Source organism: Schistocerca gregaria, chromosome 1 (genome assembly GCF_023897955.1).
Source record: "Schistocerca gregaria isolate iqSchGreg1 chromosome 1, iqSchGreg1.2, whole genome shotgun sequence".
NCBI lineage: Eukaryota > Metazoa > Arthropoda > Insecta > Orthoptera > Acrididae > Schistocerca > Schistocerca gregaria.
In genome coordinates this window covers 449,101,313-449,118,912 of record NC_064920.1, presented here as the reverse complement: position 1 = coordinate 449,118,912, position 17,600 = coordinate 449,101,313, and the positions used below count along the sequence as shown (strand labels likewise).

The window sequence follows — 17,600 nt, the reverse complement described above, 5'->3', positions numbered from 1 at the left end:
CCACTACTAACAATAGCGAATAAGTTTCATGTTCTCTAAATCCAGGACTAAGGTTGTTTGCATTCTCGCCTGTCCGCAGATAAAAGTGATCACCGAAAGCCGGCGACCAATCAGCGCCTACCTTGGGATACCATACGCCATCCCTCCGGTCGGAGAGCTTCGATTTGCGGTAAGTTTTAACTGTACAAATGATGGTTTCCCTGCCTGTAGCAGTAGACTTGGGGAAAAAATTGTAATATTTGATTGGATTCTCGAAGATATTGTCTCATTCTGCCACAACCCATGATAGACGTTGAGATTACTGTTAAATAGTAGAGTTCAATGTTTTTATACCTTACTGGACAGAAAGAAATGCAGCACAATGAGTGAGTGATCAAATGACCGCCATATTAATTATATAAAATGTGCAGTCACACTATTGTAAAAATTTACTTCATGTGAGGTCAGCCTCATGAAACAAGTATGTTACGTGCTGATGTACGTACGAGGACTAACACAGTCTACATTTCTGACACTGCTTTCGTGGGAGCTCTCATCACTGGTTTTCGTGCCTGAAGAAAGGTACATATATAATATTTGGCCGGTAGGAGAATGAGAGCTGGTGGCGTTCATTGTTCGATCGACAGGATGTGCACCCACCAGTGTCACGTCAGCTGTCTCGTGGAATAAGAATAAGTGATGCTGCCGATGTTGATCCATCCGCCAAACAATGCCCAAAAATCCGACGACTTTCTTATGCTATTTGAGCGGATCAGACGATATGCTGCCATACGTTTCGCCCCCTTTTCCTTTATTTCTCTACATAAATACCCATTTGTAGTTCGGGCGCGCAGTCGACAGGTGTCAGACTACCTACATAAACGTCCGAGTTTCGATTGTGATTTTTTTTTATTTTCTGTCACCTATCGCTTCTTTCGTCGGCCTCCGAAGTCGAGTGATCAACGTGCTGAACTTCCATGTGGGGCACTCGGATTCAATTCCCGGTACTGCCAGCGGATTTTCCTTGGTGGGAGGACTGGAACGGCATTCACTCAGTCTCGTGTTGCCCACTGAGGAGCTACGTGATGAGAAGTAGCGACTCCCAGCTCTGGAAAGCTGACAACAGCGGTGATCAGACCTCACGCATCTGCACACTGCATTCAGTTGACGATTCTGACTGAGGAAGACACGACGGTCGGTCGGTCGGTCCAGAATGGCCTGTATAAGCCAGAGCGCCTTAACTTTACACTTTTATCTCTTCTTTCAGCTATGGCAATGGGTTGTTAACGTGAAAAATGCCAAGTTTCCCAGTGGATCAGAGTCTGTATGAAACTGAACATCTCCCCATAAATAACTGGGCAAATCAGATCAAAGGTTGGATGAAGGCAAGGGCGTACCACTTCCAATGCAGCCATGCCTAGTACAGGATTGTGATACTGAAGCCAACCTTTAAGTTGTGGACAATTTTAATTTACTAACTAGTCCGTAGTAGTAAGGACACCGTATTAAAATGCACAAGCACTCACCGTCGTCTTCCACACGATACAGGAATATACCTAACACATCATTAATGGTATGTAGACAGGCAATTTGAAAGTATTAAGTGTTGATTATTGACAAAAAAGAAGCAGTGTGGGATTTTTGATCCGCCCCAAAAGTCTTTAACATTGAACGTGGTCTTGATTTTGAAATCTGTTTTAGAGGCTTTATTCAAATGTGGTAGCACGTCATTGTATTCTTTTTTCTTCATGGTCATTTAGTGCGAACAGATTCTAACAGCGGATGGTACTACACATCGGTAAGAAATTTCTTTAAATGTGAACATTTTTCGTTAGGTTTAACCGTTAGTGTTACTGGAATCGGATGAGACAACATGTTTACTATTACCAGTCACTGTTTATTTCTTTCCAGAACGCGTTTCGAAGGTTCAACTCATCATCATGAAATGATCTTATGAGGATTAATATCACGCTTACGTGCTGCATTTACGACAAGAAAGGACGAATGAATTGATTGTTGGTGTTAATAACGACCATCCTCCTTTACCTCCTCAGCATTACTGCAGATGACGTGTCACTGAGCACTTTTGTTCTGTGCATACAGTACACGTGAGGCTCCTAGTTGTTTCCACTGCACTGTGTGGAATACGAAGGTTCTGTTATAGATCACTAACCTGCTGTCTTCTAGTTGATGTCCCCAGCGCAGAAAACAGCACGAAGGTCGTAGGTTCTGTATCTTGAGGCTAAACTGACTTTTAGCGAGGTTCTGTTCTGAAATAATGTCTCACTTCTTTGGGATGCCACTCGGGTATTTTAATATAGCCACGTCAGAAGACTACATGATCTTAATACAACACCTTCTGATACAGCAAAGTACATGATCAAACAAAATTTTTACGAATATGTATCTTTACACTATTTGTGGCACGTGTCTATGCCTCATGACTACCGGTGTGAATCTTTTAATACTGAACACTGGCAAACACATCCTACGACAGACAGCATGTCTGTTCTTCTCGACTGCCTAATCCAGAGTGACGAACAGGAATTTAAATAAAAACTGGAAACACACCCTACGACAGACAAAACATGTCTGTTCTTCTCGACTGCCTAATACAGAGTAACGAACAGCCCGAAACACTTCGCGTGGCATACCAGAACAGGCGTGACCCGAACGCTTCCGAAGTGCTTCGTCTGCAGTCTCGTCAGTCTTTTGTTTTTGATTTAAATTGTTTTCAATCATTCTAAAATGACTGATTGATAGATCCGGAGTAATCTGTGGCACTGCCTCCAATGGTCACAGGATCTTTTCCCTGTCGTGATACATCACATACAGCAACACATTTTGTAAGCACTGTGGCAAAAAGATCTTTGTTCCATCAGTATTTACAAAGAGTGGTGGTGTACGTCATGTATGACGACACGGAAAGGAGCCTATGATCACTGCAGGCAATGCCACAGATTATTCCAAAGTCGTAATACGGCAGTGACATGTGATGTTAATCCACATAAATCCGACTCATGATGTAGGTTTATACGTTCGAAACGCATTGTGGAAGTAGATAAGTAGTGAATGCTAACAGTAAACAGGTCATTAGAAGAAATCTATGCTATTCCCAGACCTCACCGGCTGACTTGTCTTTCTTCAACAGGTGAGATCGGAAATAAATGTCAGTGAAGTTCTAGTGTGTACAAAAGAGTTTAGTACAGCGTGGGGTGGTGTTGCAGCCACCGACACCGCACGCCGGCTGGAACGGCACGCTGTTGGCTGGCCGCTACGGTGCCCCATGTCCGCAGCTGCCGGCGCCGGGACCTCCGCTCGCGCCCTACAGTGAGGACTGCCTCACCCTCAACGTCTGGGTACCAGAAGTGAGTAACATAAATTCCGTATTTTGTATCCAATTTGCACGATCAGTGGCACTGGTATGTAAAGTGTCTGCGAAGATCGCCGTTGATTCAATTATTCCGTCAATATCCCGTTACTTGTTAGCTTGATAAGAGATTTAAAAACTATTTAGAGTACATTATCTTCTTACTAATTATAGCAGGAGCCCTTCTCTTTCTTTGTCTGTCTCTCTCTGTCTATCTTCCTCCTCCTCCTTCTCCCCTCCTCTCTCTCTCCCTCTCCTCTCTGTCACACAACGAACTCTAATATATGCCGCCTGACTAAAAAACAGTGCAGCATCCAGAAGGGGAGGAGGAAACGAAATGAAACTTCCTAGATTGAGAGTGTACGTGACTTTATTTCAGAGTTTACAAACTCAAGTCAAATTTTGTGAGAGTTTGGTAGCATGAGCCCACTTACCAGTACTACGTTCCCTCCCTCTGGCCTGGATGCATACGCTGATTTGTTTGGGAAGGGTACCATAAAGCCGATGTTTCCTTTCCTGAGACTGATCCGCAACTGCTGTAACTGGTCCTTGATACCCTGGATGCTGATACTGGGACAGAGTAGATGTCTGGGGTAGTCACCACATGTTCTAGAGATCTCACTGGCCACGGCAAAACCTCAACATCAAGCAGACAATTCATAGAGATATATGCCATGTCTGGACGAGCATTGTGCTGTTGAAAAACGGTGCCACGAAACTGTCGCATAATAGGCAACATATGAGAACAAACGATGACACATAATGTTGCGGGGATTCGATTACTTGTTCTCAGATGGCAGTTCCGGATGATTAGGGGCTACGAAATGGTTAAGATGCCTCTGAGCACTATGGCACGTAATATCTGAGGTCATCAGTCCCCTAGAACTTAGAACTACTTAAACCTAAGGACATGACACACACCCATGCCCGAGGCAGGATTCGAACCTGCGATCGTAGCGGTAGCGCAGTTCGAGACTGTACCGCCTAGAACCGCTCGGCCACATCGGCCGGCTTAGAGGCTACGATGCACTTGGTGTACAATAAGGCGATCCCCCATTGTGGCGGTGAAACGTGGTCGACTCGAACCTTGACGATGAGTATGCCCACCTTCACGTACCAAGAAAGTTCAAAAATGGTTCAAATGGCTCTGAGCACTATGGGACTTAACATCTATGGTCATCAGTCCCCTAGAACTTAGAACTACTTAAACCTAACCAACCTAAGGACATCACACAACACCCAGTCATCACGAGGCAGAGAAGATCCCTGACCCCGACGGGAATCGAACCCGGGCACCCGGGCGCGGGAAGCGAGGACGCTACCGCACGACCACGAGCTGCGGACTCCAAGGAAGTCCTACAAATGGGCACTGCCATACACGAATGCTTCACAAATCTGGATATTCCACGATTCTACCTGCCGGCCACACGAAGACTCACCATTATGCTCATTTCAAAATCTGTCAGTTGGTGATAACGTTTCTCAATCAACATCTGCACTGTTGACACGCCATACATACCATACCGGGCCCAGTAGCTACTCGTATACTAAACACGAAAAACACTAATGCATTCTTAGTGTCAAATGAAACATCTTTCAGACATCTAGTTTTCAAACTTATTTTATTTGGCTAGCGGTCTCGGCGATTTACTGCTACAACTTCAGGCCCCTGACCGACGGACGTGTAGAAAGAGTCCACCTCGGTTCTGATCAAAACAAGGGCCAACAGTACTGGTATTAGCAGATTTCTGCTTGCATTAGCGATCACTTCAACCATCATCTACTAATACCAATACTAAAACGCTGTGTCCGAGCGGTTCTAGGCGCTTCAGACCGGAACCTCGCGACTGCTACGTTCGCAGGTTCGAATCCTGCCTCGGGTATGGATGTGTGTGATGTCCTTACGTTAGTTAGGTTTAAGTAGTTCTAAACTCTAGGGGACTGATGACCTCCGATATTAAGTTCCATAGTGCTCAGAGCCATTTGACCCATTTTTTACTAATACTAGTATTGTTGGCCCCTGTTTTGACAGAATCAAGGTGAAATCTTCCCATACGTCGATCAGCGGCCTGAAGATAGTGTAGTAAATCGTCGAAACTGGTAGCCAAATAAAATAAGTTTGGAAACTAGACGGCTGAAAAGTGTTTCATTTGACATCCTGTACCGAACAGCCGAGTCCCGCAACCATCTTTGAAAAATTGGATATACAGAGACTAATGAATTCTGGTGGCTGTTCTAAGTGTCACAGAAAATTGCAGCTCTAATCATTTATGCCAGGTGATCATTAGTAAAACCGACAAATTGTAGAGATGAATTTCTATGACCACGCAAACGACCGAAAAAGGCTTAAAATGCTGTGTGATGTGGTTCGTGTCTGTGAGGATAGGTGTTTTGGTATATCCGTGCTGTCTTCCGGCAGTGTCCATCTGCTTGGCCGTAAAGAAACACCATCTCGGCTTCTTCCCAACACGAACACCGGACCATTATGCTGCGTATAGTACGCTGTGTCCATCAGACAGCTTGCAACACACAAGGGACACAACGCACGTCAGCAGAGGAACTGTCATTTGTCAGCGCAATCTATCATGATAACAATGCGTTTCTGGACACACATTCATAGTGCGATGCCCCATCCAGTTTACCCTAATATGAAAACGTATTCGCCTATAACTGAACAGATTCGTAAATATTTGAGGGCGGAAACTCGCCTGTAGTAAGTGATCGACATTCACTTTATTGATCTCTCTCTAGAATGCAGAGATTGTATCTTACCACATAAATAGAATTCTGATTAAAGAAACAGACAAATTAACATTATTAAAAACACTGAAGAGGATTGTATAAATGTTAATGGGCAATACTTCCACCTGTACATCCCCTACCTTGTGGCGGCTACTCACAACAGATCCCCCACTAGTAACGCTGTTCTCTCCCCTAACACACCAACTGTTTGTATATAGGCTTCAGCCTTCCATCTATACCTCGCCTACCTTGTGGTGGCAGTTCACAACAGATCCCGCACTTCTACCATTGTACTCTCCCCTAACACACCATCTGTTTGTGGACAGGCTTCAGCCTTCCAACTGTACCTCCCCTGCCTTGTTGCCGCTGTTCACAACGTATCCCCCACTGCTACGGTTATCCTCTCCACTAATACACAATCTGTTTGTGAATAGGCTTCAGCCTCCCAACTGTACATCCCGTACTATGTGGTGGCCGTTCATAAAGGATCCCCCACTAATACCATTGTACCCTCCCCTACGAGGCCATCTGCTCAGGGTGGGCCAAGTATTATTGTGTGCACTCTAAGAGACCTCTGCCAACCGGTGCATCTCTGAGAAGCCCACTGGCAAATGCCAGATATATAACTGTTGTAGCTTCTGTGTGCAGTGGGATGGCATCTGTACTTATGTTAAAAAAGCGAAAATATTTCAGGTCATTGAAGATTTCTGAATAAATTAAAGTGAAACGCTTCTGATTAAACATAAATTGCGTTTATAGAGTTGCGGATACACTGAACTGCCCAAACGTTAGGACCACTGCCCACTGCGACCTTGGATGCTGCATGGCGGCGTTGCAGGCATGTGACACAATAACAAAAATATCTAAAAGGAGCAGACACAGACGGGGGATCGCCTAGATATGGACTGCAAATGGGGAAATCCATTGAGATAGGCGACTTTTACAAAGAGAAGATTATTATTAGGCAGAGCCTGTGCACGAGTATCTGGTAAACGGTGAAGCTCGTCGAGTGTTGACATGCTACTGGTTCAAATGGCTCTGAGCACTATGGGACTTAACATCTGAGGTCATCAGTCCCCTAGAACTCAGAACTACTTAAACCTAACTAACCTAAGGACATCACACACATCCGTACCCGAGGCAGGATTCGAACCTGCGACCGTAGCGGTCGCGCGGTTCCACACTGAAGCTCCTAGAATCGCTTGGCCACACCGGCCGGCTTGACATGCTACTGTCATGAACATCTATGGGAAGAAGCAGAAGGACAGTATTACTACCACTACGCGCTGAATGGTTAGACGTCCACGACTCTTCACAGAAGGTGGGATTTGGAGGATTGTCAGCTCTTTAAAGTAGGATGGATGGTGATCTGTGGCATCTCTACCGAAAGAGCACAGCGCTGGTGCAAGCAGAAGTTTTTCGGGGCACATCATTCTTCATCAGGTTGTTGAACAAGGAGCTCCGCAGGAGACCAACCCTACGTGTTCACATGTCGACCCAATAACATCGTCAGTTACTATTGCTTTGGGCATGGGATCATCAAGATTCTATCGTCGATCTATGGATCACATTTTTGCTACACTAGGTCTATGGCCGTCTCCACAAACGCGTTCGTCGAGGTGAACGGCGGCTCGAAACGAGCAGCGCGCCACGGATACAGGCTGGTAGGTGCAGTATTATGCTACGGAACACATTTTCCTGTCCTTGCACGGGGCCCCCGAAGGCAGTGTCACCTTTCAGCAGTATGATTTTCAATGTCTCGGAGTCAGAACCGTGCTACACTGGTTTCAGGAGCATTATAGTGAATTCACGTTGGTGTCTTGGCGACCACATTAGCCTGATGTAAAACCTATGGAACCCATCTCTGGCGCTATTGGGCGATATCGCCATGTACGCAAATCAGCGGCCCGTTATTATGCGAATTACATGACCCGTGCTTAGACATCTAATGCCACATACCTCCAGAAAACTACCAACAATGTCGGATCCCTGATACACAGAATAATCAGTGATGTATTTCGTTCCGAAGATAGACAAATAAGCTATTAAGCAAGTGGTCATAATGTTTAGACTCCTCAGTGTATATACCAGCGCCCTCAATGCTTATTGATGATTACGCATGACAGATGATGACGTTGAGTGCGAGCGCGTGCGGTGTATGGTTTGTTCGCAGAGGACGTGGCAGCGGCTGCCGGTGCTGGTGTTGCTGGAGGGCGAGGGCTTCGTCAGCGGCTCGCCGTCGAGGCTGCCGGCACACGACCTGGCCGCCGAGGACCTCATCGTCGTCTCTGTGTCCTACCGCCTCAATGTCTTCGGTACCTATCACTCGGCCTCTAACACAATCGCTCATTATACAATATACGTCGAAGTGTTCGGCTACTCATTTCATAAGACAAACGTAACAGAAGTTATTACGAGTTACACTGCCTGACAAAAAAAAGTGAAGCACCCAGAAGAGGGGGAGGAAATGAAACGAAACTTAACGGGTTATGATTGCAAGTGACGATATTTCAGCGATTACGGTACAGATTCAAACTTACTATAACTGAAAAGTATGAGCCCACTTATCAGCATAGGTGGCCCATCTGGATTGGACGAATGCACTTATTCGACTGGGAAGCGTGTTTTAAAGCCGTTGTACTCATCAAAATGGCTCACAGCTCATGTAACTGGTCCTTGAAATCCTAGATCAGTGGAGACGAAGAATTCTGCTCACGAGCCCTGCCCTGCCACATTCTCACATTCCCATTCCCCCCCCCCCCCCTCCCTTCCCCCCGTCGCGCTACACTGTCTGACCGCAAGGAGGGGGGAGACTAGGAAACTGCGAAAACAACGTACTTGAATGGTAGTGCAGCCGCACTGCATACGACTTGCTTTTGTATTTCACATTTCTCAACAACATACGCCACAAAGAAAACGAATTTTCATTCTAACTGAATTATTTTTGATGTGCTAAAGACATAATACACACTGAAGGGCCAAAGAAACTGGTACACCTGCCTAATATCGCGCAAGGCCACGCGAGCACGCACAAGTGCCACACTACGACGTTGCATGGACTCGGCTAATGACTCAAGTAGTGCTGGAGGGAAATGACATCATAATCCGTTAGAGTACGAGGGGCTGGAGATCTCTTGAGAACAACACATTTCAAGGCAGATATGCTCAATAATGTTCATTTCTGGGGAGTTTGGTGGCCAGCGGAAGTGTTTAAATTCAGAGGAGTGTTCCTCGAGCCACTGCGTAGCAATTCTGGACGTATGAGGTGTGCTGTTGGAATTACCAAACTCCGCTGGAATGCAGAATGGATATGAATGGATGCAGTACGTACGTGTCACCTGTTAGAGTCGTAATCTTTACAAAACTATAGTTGTGATTCTTGAAAGGCCACAATGAATTCTTCAAAACTTCGTGCTTTCTTTAATGCCAGTGAGATTAGGGAACTGAATTGTGTTTGTTAGAATGTGTCTCTTCTACAACGTGATTTTCTTTTTAAATGCATCCCTATGAAATTAGAAAGAAGTTACCTTGGAATGCCTTACAATGGGCAGTGTGCAGTCGACTCCACATAAATTAAGAAGTCTGTAATTTATTCCCGATGTTCTAATATTCATTCCTGAACTCCTTTAGTCTTCATAAATTCAACAGTTGCGAGTTTTAAATAGAAAAATCGTTCCAGGCATGTCCTTAGACTTAACCAATGTTTTTGCAGTGCTGTATGACGCTTCCACGCTCTTCGATCAGCTCCATTGAAAATAGATGCAACTGACAACGGATTAAAGCGTGTGACTTAAAAATTCGTACCACCAATTTCTTCATATCTTCCATGCCTGCAAATTTAGCATAAAGTGCTTCTTGATGTACAGAACAATGAATCCCGTCTGTTATCATTATAACTGTTTGCTTTTTCATTGTCAACGGCAAATGGTCTCGAAACATCTCGAAAACAGATGTAAATCTTTAAATTCTTCTTGCATGCGTTTGTAATGTCGTTTCATAGCAAACTTGCAGTACCCATCGCTTACGCGAAAGCATAATATGTATTTTGAGACTTCTCACCCCTCTCTTCTGTTAGTCCCACTCATTTTAAAGGCTTATGCCGATAGATCGCTAGACTGCCTCTTTTCGTGCAAACAGCCACTGGACCTGTTGATGTTCTTCTTACAACGAACAAATAACGAAGGGTAAACAGCGTTGAGACAACGATTCTACCAAACTCAGAGTTGGGACAACGGAAAAATGTCATTCAGCAATGGTAAATGAAATGTCGTCGCGCTGTTCCAGGTACTTCCGGGAAGGACCGAGCAAAGCCGAATGAGATGACGGACCTTGGTCCGTACGCGGTCTGCACACGCTGCACGCAGGAAGTATAGCATGCCGTAGCCGGCCCTGACCTAAATACCGCCAAGTACGAGGGTCACTCGAAAAGAAATGCACACTATTTTTTTTAAATCCTTCTTTTATTCTACATGTTTGAAAGTTTTACAGTGTGTAGATACACCCTTTAGGAACAATATTTTTATTTCTCCACACGATTTCCATCCCTCTCAACTGTCTTACGCCATGCCGGCCACGGTGGCCGAGCGGTTCTAGGCGCGAAAGTCCGGAACCGCGCGACTGCTACGGTCGCAGGTTTGAATCCTGCCTCGGGCATGGATGTGTGTGATGTCCTTAGGTTAGTTAGATTTAAGTAGTTCTAAGTTCTAGGGGTCTTATGACCTTAGCTGTTGAGTCCCATAGTGCTCAGAGTCATTTGAACCTTACGCCATCTTGGAACCAGCGCACGGTAAAATTCTGGACCAACCTGTTAGAGCCCCTGTTTGGCAGCGTCCACAAGAGAGTCATCATCTCCAAACCTTGTTCCACGAAGAGAGTCTTTCAGTTTCACAAAGATATGATAATCACATGAAGCCAGGTCAGGACAGTAATGCGTATGTTTTAGTGTTGTCCATCCGAGTTTTGTGATCGCTTCCATGATTTTTTGACTGACATGTGGCCGTGCATTGTCGTGCAACAGCAAAACATCCTGCTGTGGCCGATGTGGTCGAACATGACTCACACGAGTTTGAAGATTCTTCGGGGTCGTCACATTTGCATCAGAATTTATGGTAGTTCCCTTTGGCATGATGTCCACAAGCAAGAGTCCTTCGAAATCGAAAAAAACCATGCCCATAACTTTTCCAGAAGAAGGTGTGGTTTTGAATTTTTTTCTAGGGTGAATTTTCATGATGCCACTCCACTGATTGCCTCTTCGTCTCTGGTGAAAAATGATGGAGCCATGTTTCATCACCTGTCACAATTCTTCCAGGAAATTCGTCTCCATCATTCTCGTACTGTTCCAAAAGTTCGCTGCATACCGTTTTTCTTGTTTCTTTGTGAGCCACTGTCAACATCCTGGGAATCCACCTGTCACAAATCTTTTTTAACGCCAACACTTTCAGTATTCTGCAAACACTTCCTTCCCCTATCCCAGCATAGCGTGACAATTCTTTTACTGTGATGCGTCTGTCTGTAGTCACCAATTCGCTAACTCTCTGCACATTGTCTGGAGTGTGTGCAGCACGAGGTTTGCCGCTGCGAGGACAATCCTCAATATTCCCGTGCCCGCTTTCACCACGTAACCTGCTTTCCCACCGACTATCTGTACTGCGATCGACATCAGCATCTCCATACAGATCCGAATATTGCACGAATCTACCTGTTGGGCAGGTGCTGATAATCTGTCTCACCCACTTAAGCGGTATCCCCTCACCTTGACTCTGATCATCAAACATCTGGCACTGTTCACACATCAACACTACTGGCCATTAAAATTGCTTCATCAAGAAGAAATGTAGATGATAAACGGGTATTCATTGGACAAATGTATTATACTAGAACTGACATGTGATTACATTTTCACTCAATTTGGGTGCATAGGTCCTGAGACATCAGTATCCAGAAGAACAACCTCTGGCTGTAATACCTGCCTTGATACGCCTGGGCAATGAGTTAAACAGAGCTTGGATGGTATGTACAGCCCATGCAGCTTCAACACGATACCACATTTCATCAAGAGTAGTGACTGGCGTCTTGTGACGAGCCAATTGCTCGGCCACCATTGACCAGACGTTTTCAGTTGGTCAGAGATCTGGAGAATGTGCTGGCCAGGGCAGTAGTCGAACATTTTATGCTTCCAGAAAGGCCCGTACAGGACCTGCAACATGCGATCGTGCACTATCCTGCTGAAATGTAGGGTTTCGCAGGGATCGAATGAAGGGTAGATCCACGGGTCGTAACACATCTGAAATGTAAAATCCGCTGTTCAAAGTGCCGTCAATGCGAACAAGAGGTGACCGAGACGTGTAACCAATGGCACCCCATACCAGCACGCCGTGTAATACGCCAGTATGGCGATGACGAATAGACGCTTCCAATGTGCGTTCACCGCGATGGCTCCAAACACGTACGCGACCATTATGATGCTGTAAATGGAACCTGGATTCATCCGAAAAAATGACGTTTTGCCATTCGTGCACCCAGGTTCGTCGTTGAGTACACCATCGCAGGCAGTCCTGTCTCTGATGCACCGTCAAGTGGAACCGCAGCCATGGTCTTTGAGCTGACAGTCCATGCTGCTGCAAACGTCGTCGAACTGTTCGTGCAGATGGTTCTTGTCTTGCAAACGTCCCCATCTGTTGACTCAGGGAACGAGACGTGGCTGCACAATACATTACAGCCATGCGGATAAGATGCCTGTCATCTCGACTGCTAGTGATACGAGGTCGTTGGGACCTAGTACGGCGTTCCGTATTACCCTCCTGAACCCACCGATTCCATATTCTGCTAACAGTCATTGGATCTCGACCAATGCGAGCAGCAATGTCGCGATACGATAAACCGCAATCGCTATGGCTACAATCCGACCTTTATCAAAGTCGGAAACGTAATGGTACGCATTTCCTCTCTTACAAGAGGCATCACAACAACGTTTCACCAGGTAACGGCGGTCAACTGCTGTTTGTGTATGAGAAATCGGTTGGAAACTTTCCTCATGTCAGAACGTTGTAGGTTTCACCACCAGCGCCAACCGAGTGTGAATGCTCTGAAAAGCTAATCATTTGCATATCACAGCATCTTCTTCCTGTCGGTTAAATTTCGCGTCTGTAGCACGTCATCTTTGTGGTGTAGCAATTTTAATGACCAGTAGCGTATATAAGTTTCCATTCCTGGCAACAACATTAAACGCAAAAAACACTAAAACACTCCGAAGACGTTGAAAAAATCGACCAACCAGTCGCAAATCAAAGGTTTATTTAGCCCTTGACCTAAGTATCGATGTTTCTAAAACTGTCTTCTTCAGAAGGAGTGGGTTTTGTTACAAACCATGGTTTTTATTCTAATTTTACTTATGACAAAAGCCGCTCGGCTTCAGCTAACGTTTTTTACCACCAAGTGATGTAACAAGACCCACTCGTTTTTTTTTTCAACCTTTTCAGATTTACCCAGTTGCTGATCCGCAACCATATTTAAGATTCTAAAACACTCTGTTGGGCGTTCTATCTATCACAGAGGTTCGCAATTCTAAATCATTTACATATCATTCGATGTGACATTGTCGTCAGATCATATCTTCTGGGTTCTTCACTTTTTTTAATGCAAAGTACCTTTATTCACCCTAAAAGTAATAGCTACGTGCCATAAATCACATGTAGCAACTTTAGTAAAGCTACGGGAAATTGTCATCGAAGGCTTCTTTTGGAACCAATCTAAACATTGTTTCTACATAGCTATGGATATTCGTCCAGACCTGATTCAGAGAGCAGTCCACACTTGTCGAGATGATTGTCTGCCCTACTTGAGATCGAATTTTAGGAAACAGGTCTCATCGCCATTGGTGACGAGTTAAATGTGGAACGCTCTCATATGTCTCGATGAAAGCTACGCAGTTTGCTTTTCAGTGAATTGGTGCTGTACGATCGGGAACAGACCTTCTAATTACCCAAATCTTTGTGAATGATGCCCTGATTATCACCAAATTCTTCAATATAAATTTCTGAAACAGTCACCAGTTTCGTTCTACCATCTATCGCGGCTTTGTCTGTTCATTGTGGACCAGAACAGGGCGCCTTATGAATGGTTTTCTTGAAAAAACTGTAAACATATTTCTTGTCTATGGCGTTTGCTTACTCTTAATGCGATCCGAACATTAACCATCTAATACAACCATTCCGATATTCCAAGATTATAATTTACACTATAAATTTGAAATTAAACCCAACGTGGTTCATTTCCTACAAGACGTGGAGGAACGTTTTCTTATGATACCTCCTTTTCTTCCTTTCCATCTCAAAAATTTGAAATGTGTGGTAAGCTATTAAGGGACCAAACTACTTAGGTCATCGGTCCTTAGGCCTACACACTGCGTAATCTGACTTCACTTATCTTAACGCTGGATAACACACACATCCATGCCCGAGGGAGGACTCGACCGGGGGTGGGGTGGGGGGGGGGGGGGGGAGCCGCACAGACCGTGACAAGACGCCATAGACCGCGCGGTTTTCCATCTCATGTGACTGCTAATACGTACCTGAGGATTCCCTTGTTACAACGCGAATATTGTCCCCACTTGGCTACAGTCAAACGTCGATACACAACTGACTTCCAAATAATGTAATACTTTAAATTTAACTCTACATGGATACTCTGCAAGTTACACTTAAGCGGCTGGCAGAGGGATCATCGAACCACCTTCACAACATTTCTCTATTATTCAAGTCTCGAAGAGCGCGCGGAAGAAACGAACACCTATGCCTTTCCGAGCGACCTCTAATTTCCCTTATTTATTTACGATGATCGTTTCTCCCTGTGTAGGTCGGCGTCAGCAAAATACTTTCGCATTAGGAGGAGAAAGTGATTGATTGAAATTTCATGAAAAGATTCCGCCACAACGAAAAACGCCTTTGTTGTAATGATGTCCACCCCATATCCTGTACCATGTCCGTGACACTAACTCCCTATTTCTCGATAGTACAAAATGTGGTGCTCTTCTTTGAACTTTCCTAAAGTACTCCGTCAATCCTATCTGGTAAAGATCCCATACTGTGCAGCAGTAAGCCACAAGAGGACGGATAAGCGTTATAGGCTTTCTCTTTAGAAGATCTGTTGCATCTTCAAAGAGTTCTTCCAATAAAAAGCAGTCTTTGGGTTGCCTTCCCTACAACATTTTCTACGTGTTCTTTCCTATTTAAGACCGAGCGAGGTGGCGCAGTGGTTAGCACACTGGACTCGCATTCGGGAGGACGACGGTTCAATCCCGTCTCCGGCCATCCTGATTTAGGTTTTCCTTGATTTCCCTAAGTCGCTTCAGGCAAATGCCGGGATGGTTCCTTTGAAAGGGCACGGCCGATTTCCTTTCCAATCCTTTCCTAACCCGAGCTTGCGCTCCGTCTCTAATGACCTCGTTGTCGACGGGACGTTAAACACTAACCACCACCACCACCACCATCCTATTTAAGCTGTTCGTAATTGTAGTTCTTAGGTATTTCGCTGAATTTACAAATGGTTCAAATGGCTCTGGCACTATGGTACTTAACATCTTTGGTCATCAGTCCCCTAGAACTTAGAACTACTTAAACCTAACTAACCTAAGGACATCACACACAACCTGCGACCGTAGCGGTAGCGCGGTTCCAGACTGTAGCGCCTAGAACCGTTCGACCACCCCGGGCGGCTGAATTAACAGCCTTCAGATTTGTCTGATTTATCGTGTAACCGAAGTTTAACGGATCCCGTTTAGCACCCGTGTGGATGACCTCACGCTTTTCATTATTTAGGGTCAATTGCCAATTTTCGCACCATATAGATATATTTTCAAATTGTATTGCAATTTGTTTTGATTCTCTGATGACTCTACTAGACGATAAGCGACAGCATCATATTCAGACAGCCTAAGGTGGCAGATCAGATTGTCTCCTAAATTGTTTATATAGGTAAGGAACAGCAGAGGACATGGCAGAAATCATTTCGTGTTTTACTCTGTGACAGGTCTAACTGATTAGTCATTATTTTTTATGTACTGCAATACGTACAACTCCATCAATCTTTACGCATGCGGCAGCTAGCTCTATCTAATATGTTCCAAACAGAAAAACTGTATTCTTTCGGGGTCATACCTCTGTTCTATCGGTGGTAGAAAGGTAGGGTCAAGCGTTTGGGAAACACCCTGGGTTTGGGACCATTTGTATACTCAACAGAAGGATTTTCTGTGTGTCACTATCCTAAGTTCAGTGTCAAAGTATGATAATTATACACTTCCTCCTGCTTAGGAAAATAAAGTAAATTGTTTGGTTAGCATTTTATGTGGCCCACGGGGAGCCTTAAGGGGCTTATGGAGGCCACATTACTTTATGTGCGATCGCTCAGAAAACTGGAAAAAGTTTTCTTTGTCATTTTTTGAACCAGAGCCAAGCCACGGATTCCAAGATGGTTACACACAGCAAACGGCTGAAATTATATATATTTTTAAGATCCCGATCTCGAACAATCTTGATACTGTTTGTGATATTTTTATCCGTTTCCAAGATTCAGAGGTTCAAAGGTACCCTGCTTCTACAAGTAAAATACGCACTAAAATCCGATGTCAGGCAAAATATAAATAAGAAATAACTGCAGTAAATTCCTCAAAAATTTAACAATAAATTCTCTACTCATTTTTCAAAAATCCTTATCCGTTATCGGGAAACATCCAAGAAACATGATTTTTCGTTACGAAAACAGAGCGGCAGATACCAAGACAGCGGTGCACAAGAAGGAGCATAACTTTTACGATATATTCCTAACATCCCAATCTCAAACAACCTTGAAAACTTTCTTGATATCTTTATCCGTTTCCGAGATACAGAGGTTCACATTTACCATTCTTGGACACGTAAAATACGCACACAAAGTTCGGTGAGAGCCGAAAACGTGGTTTATAAAATGACGTAGCACGGAGGAATAGTCTGTAAAATGTCTCCATTATCATCAGAAGGCTTCTGGGAACCCCATGTTGTGGTACTGAAGCACATGAAAAGTTCTTGTGCACATAAAATCCTGTCTAAGGTTTAACATTAGTTTTCCGTTATTTCAATTTCACATAAGTAAATTGTCAAGATTTTACTGACCCGTAAAATACTTTTCATATGAGTGACATACCCTGTTGTGGCAGGGGAAAGAAGGGTACCAACGGAAAAATGCTCCAGTCGGAGCACAATAGAATGCTAATAAGTTCCTGTTTAAAAGACTCTGATTGAAAATTTGTCGCCAGCTGTCTTATTCTACCTTCCTCACAACCTTTAAAAATTTTCTCCACAATTTTGGCATGCAAACACATTTGCGCATTTTTATGCTGAGGGAGAAGGAGACAGTGACCGTGGGAAAGAGACGAAAAAATGATAAATATGGGAAGATAGTAGATGTTGGTTGTGATATAGAAAGAGCGAAGAAGATAACGGTAGTGTGAGGGCAAGAAAGGGACACAGTACCAAAG

At 44.4% G+C, this 17,600-nt stretch overlaps 1 protein-coding gene across 2 annotated transcripts in view; it reads left to right on the top strand.

Moving 5' to 3' along the window:
* LOC126352223 (carboxylesterase 4A-like) overlaps positions 1-17,600 on the top strand; it is a 327,584-nt gene that overhangs the window by 123,001 nt on the left and 186,983 nt on the right. For both annotated transcript variants that reach the window (XM_050002670.1, XM_050002672.1), the window contains exons 3-5: positions 80-169; positions 3,207-3,347; positions 8,265-8,406. In XM_050002670.1, coding sequence (XP_049858627.1) covers positions 80-169; positions 3,207-3,347; positions 8,265-8,406 — 373 coding nt within the window. The remainder of the gene's footprint in view (positions 1-79; positions 170-3,206; positions 3,348-8,264; positions 8,407-17,600) is intronic.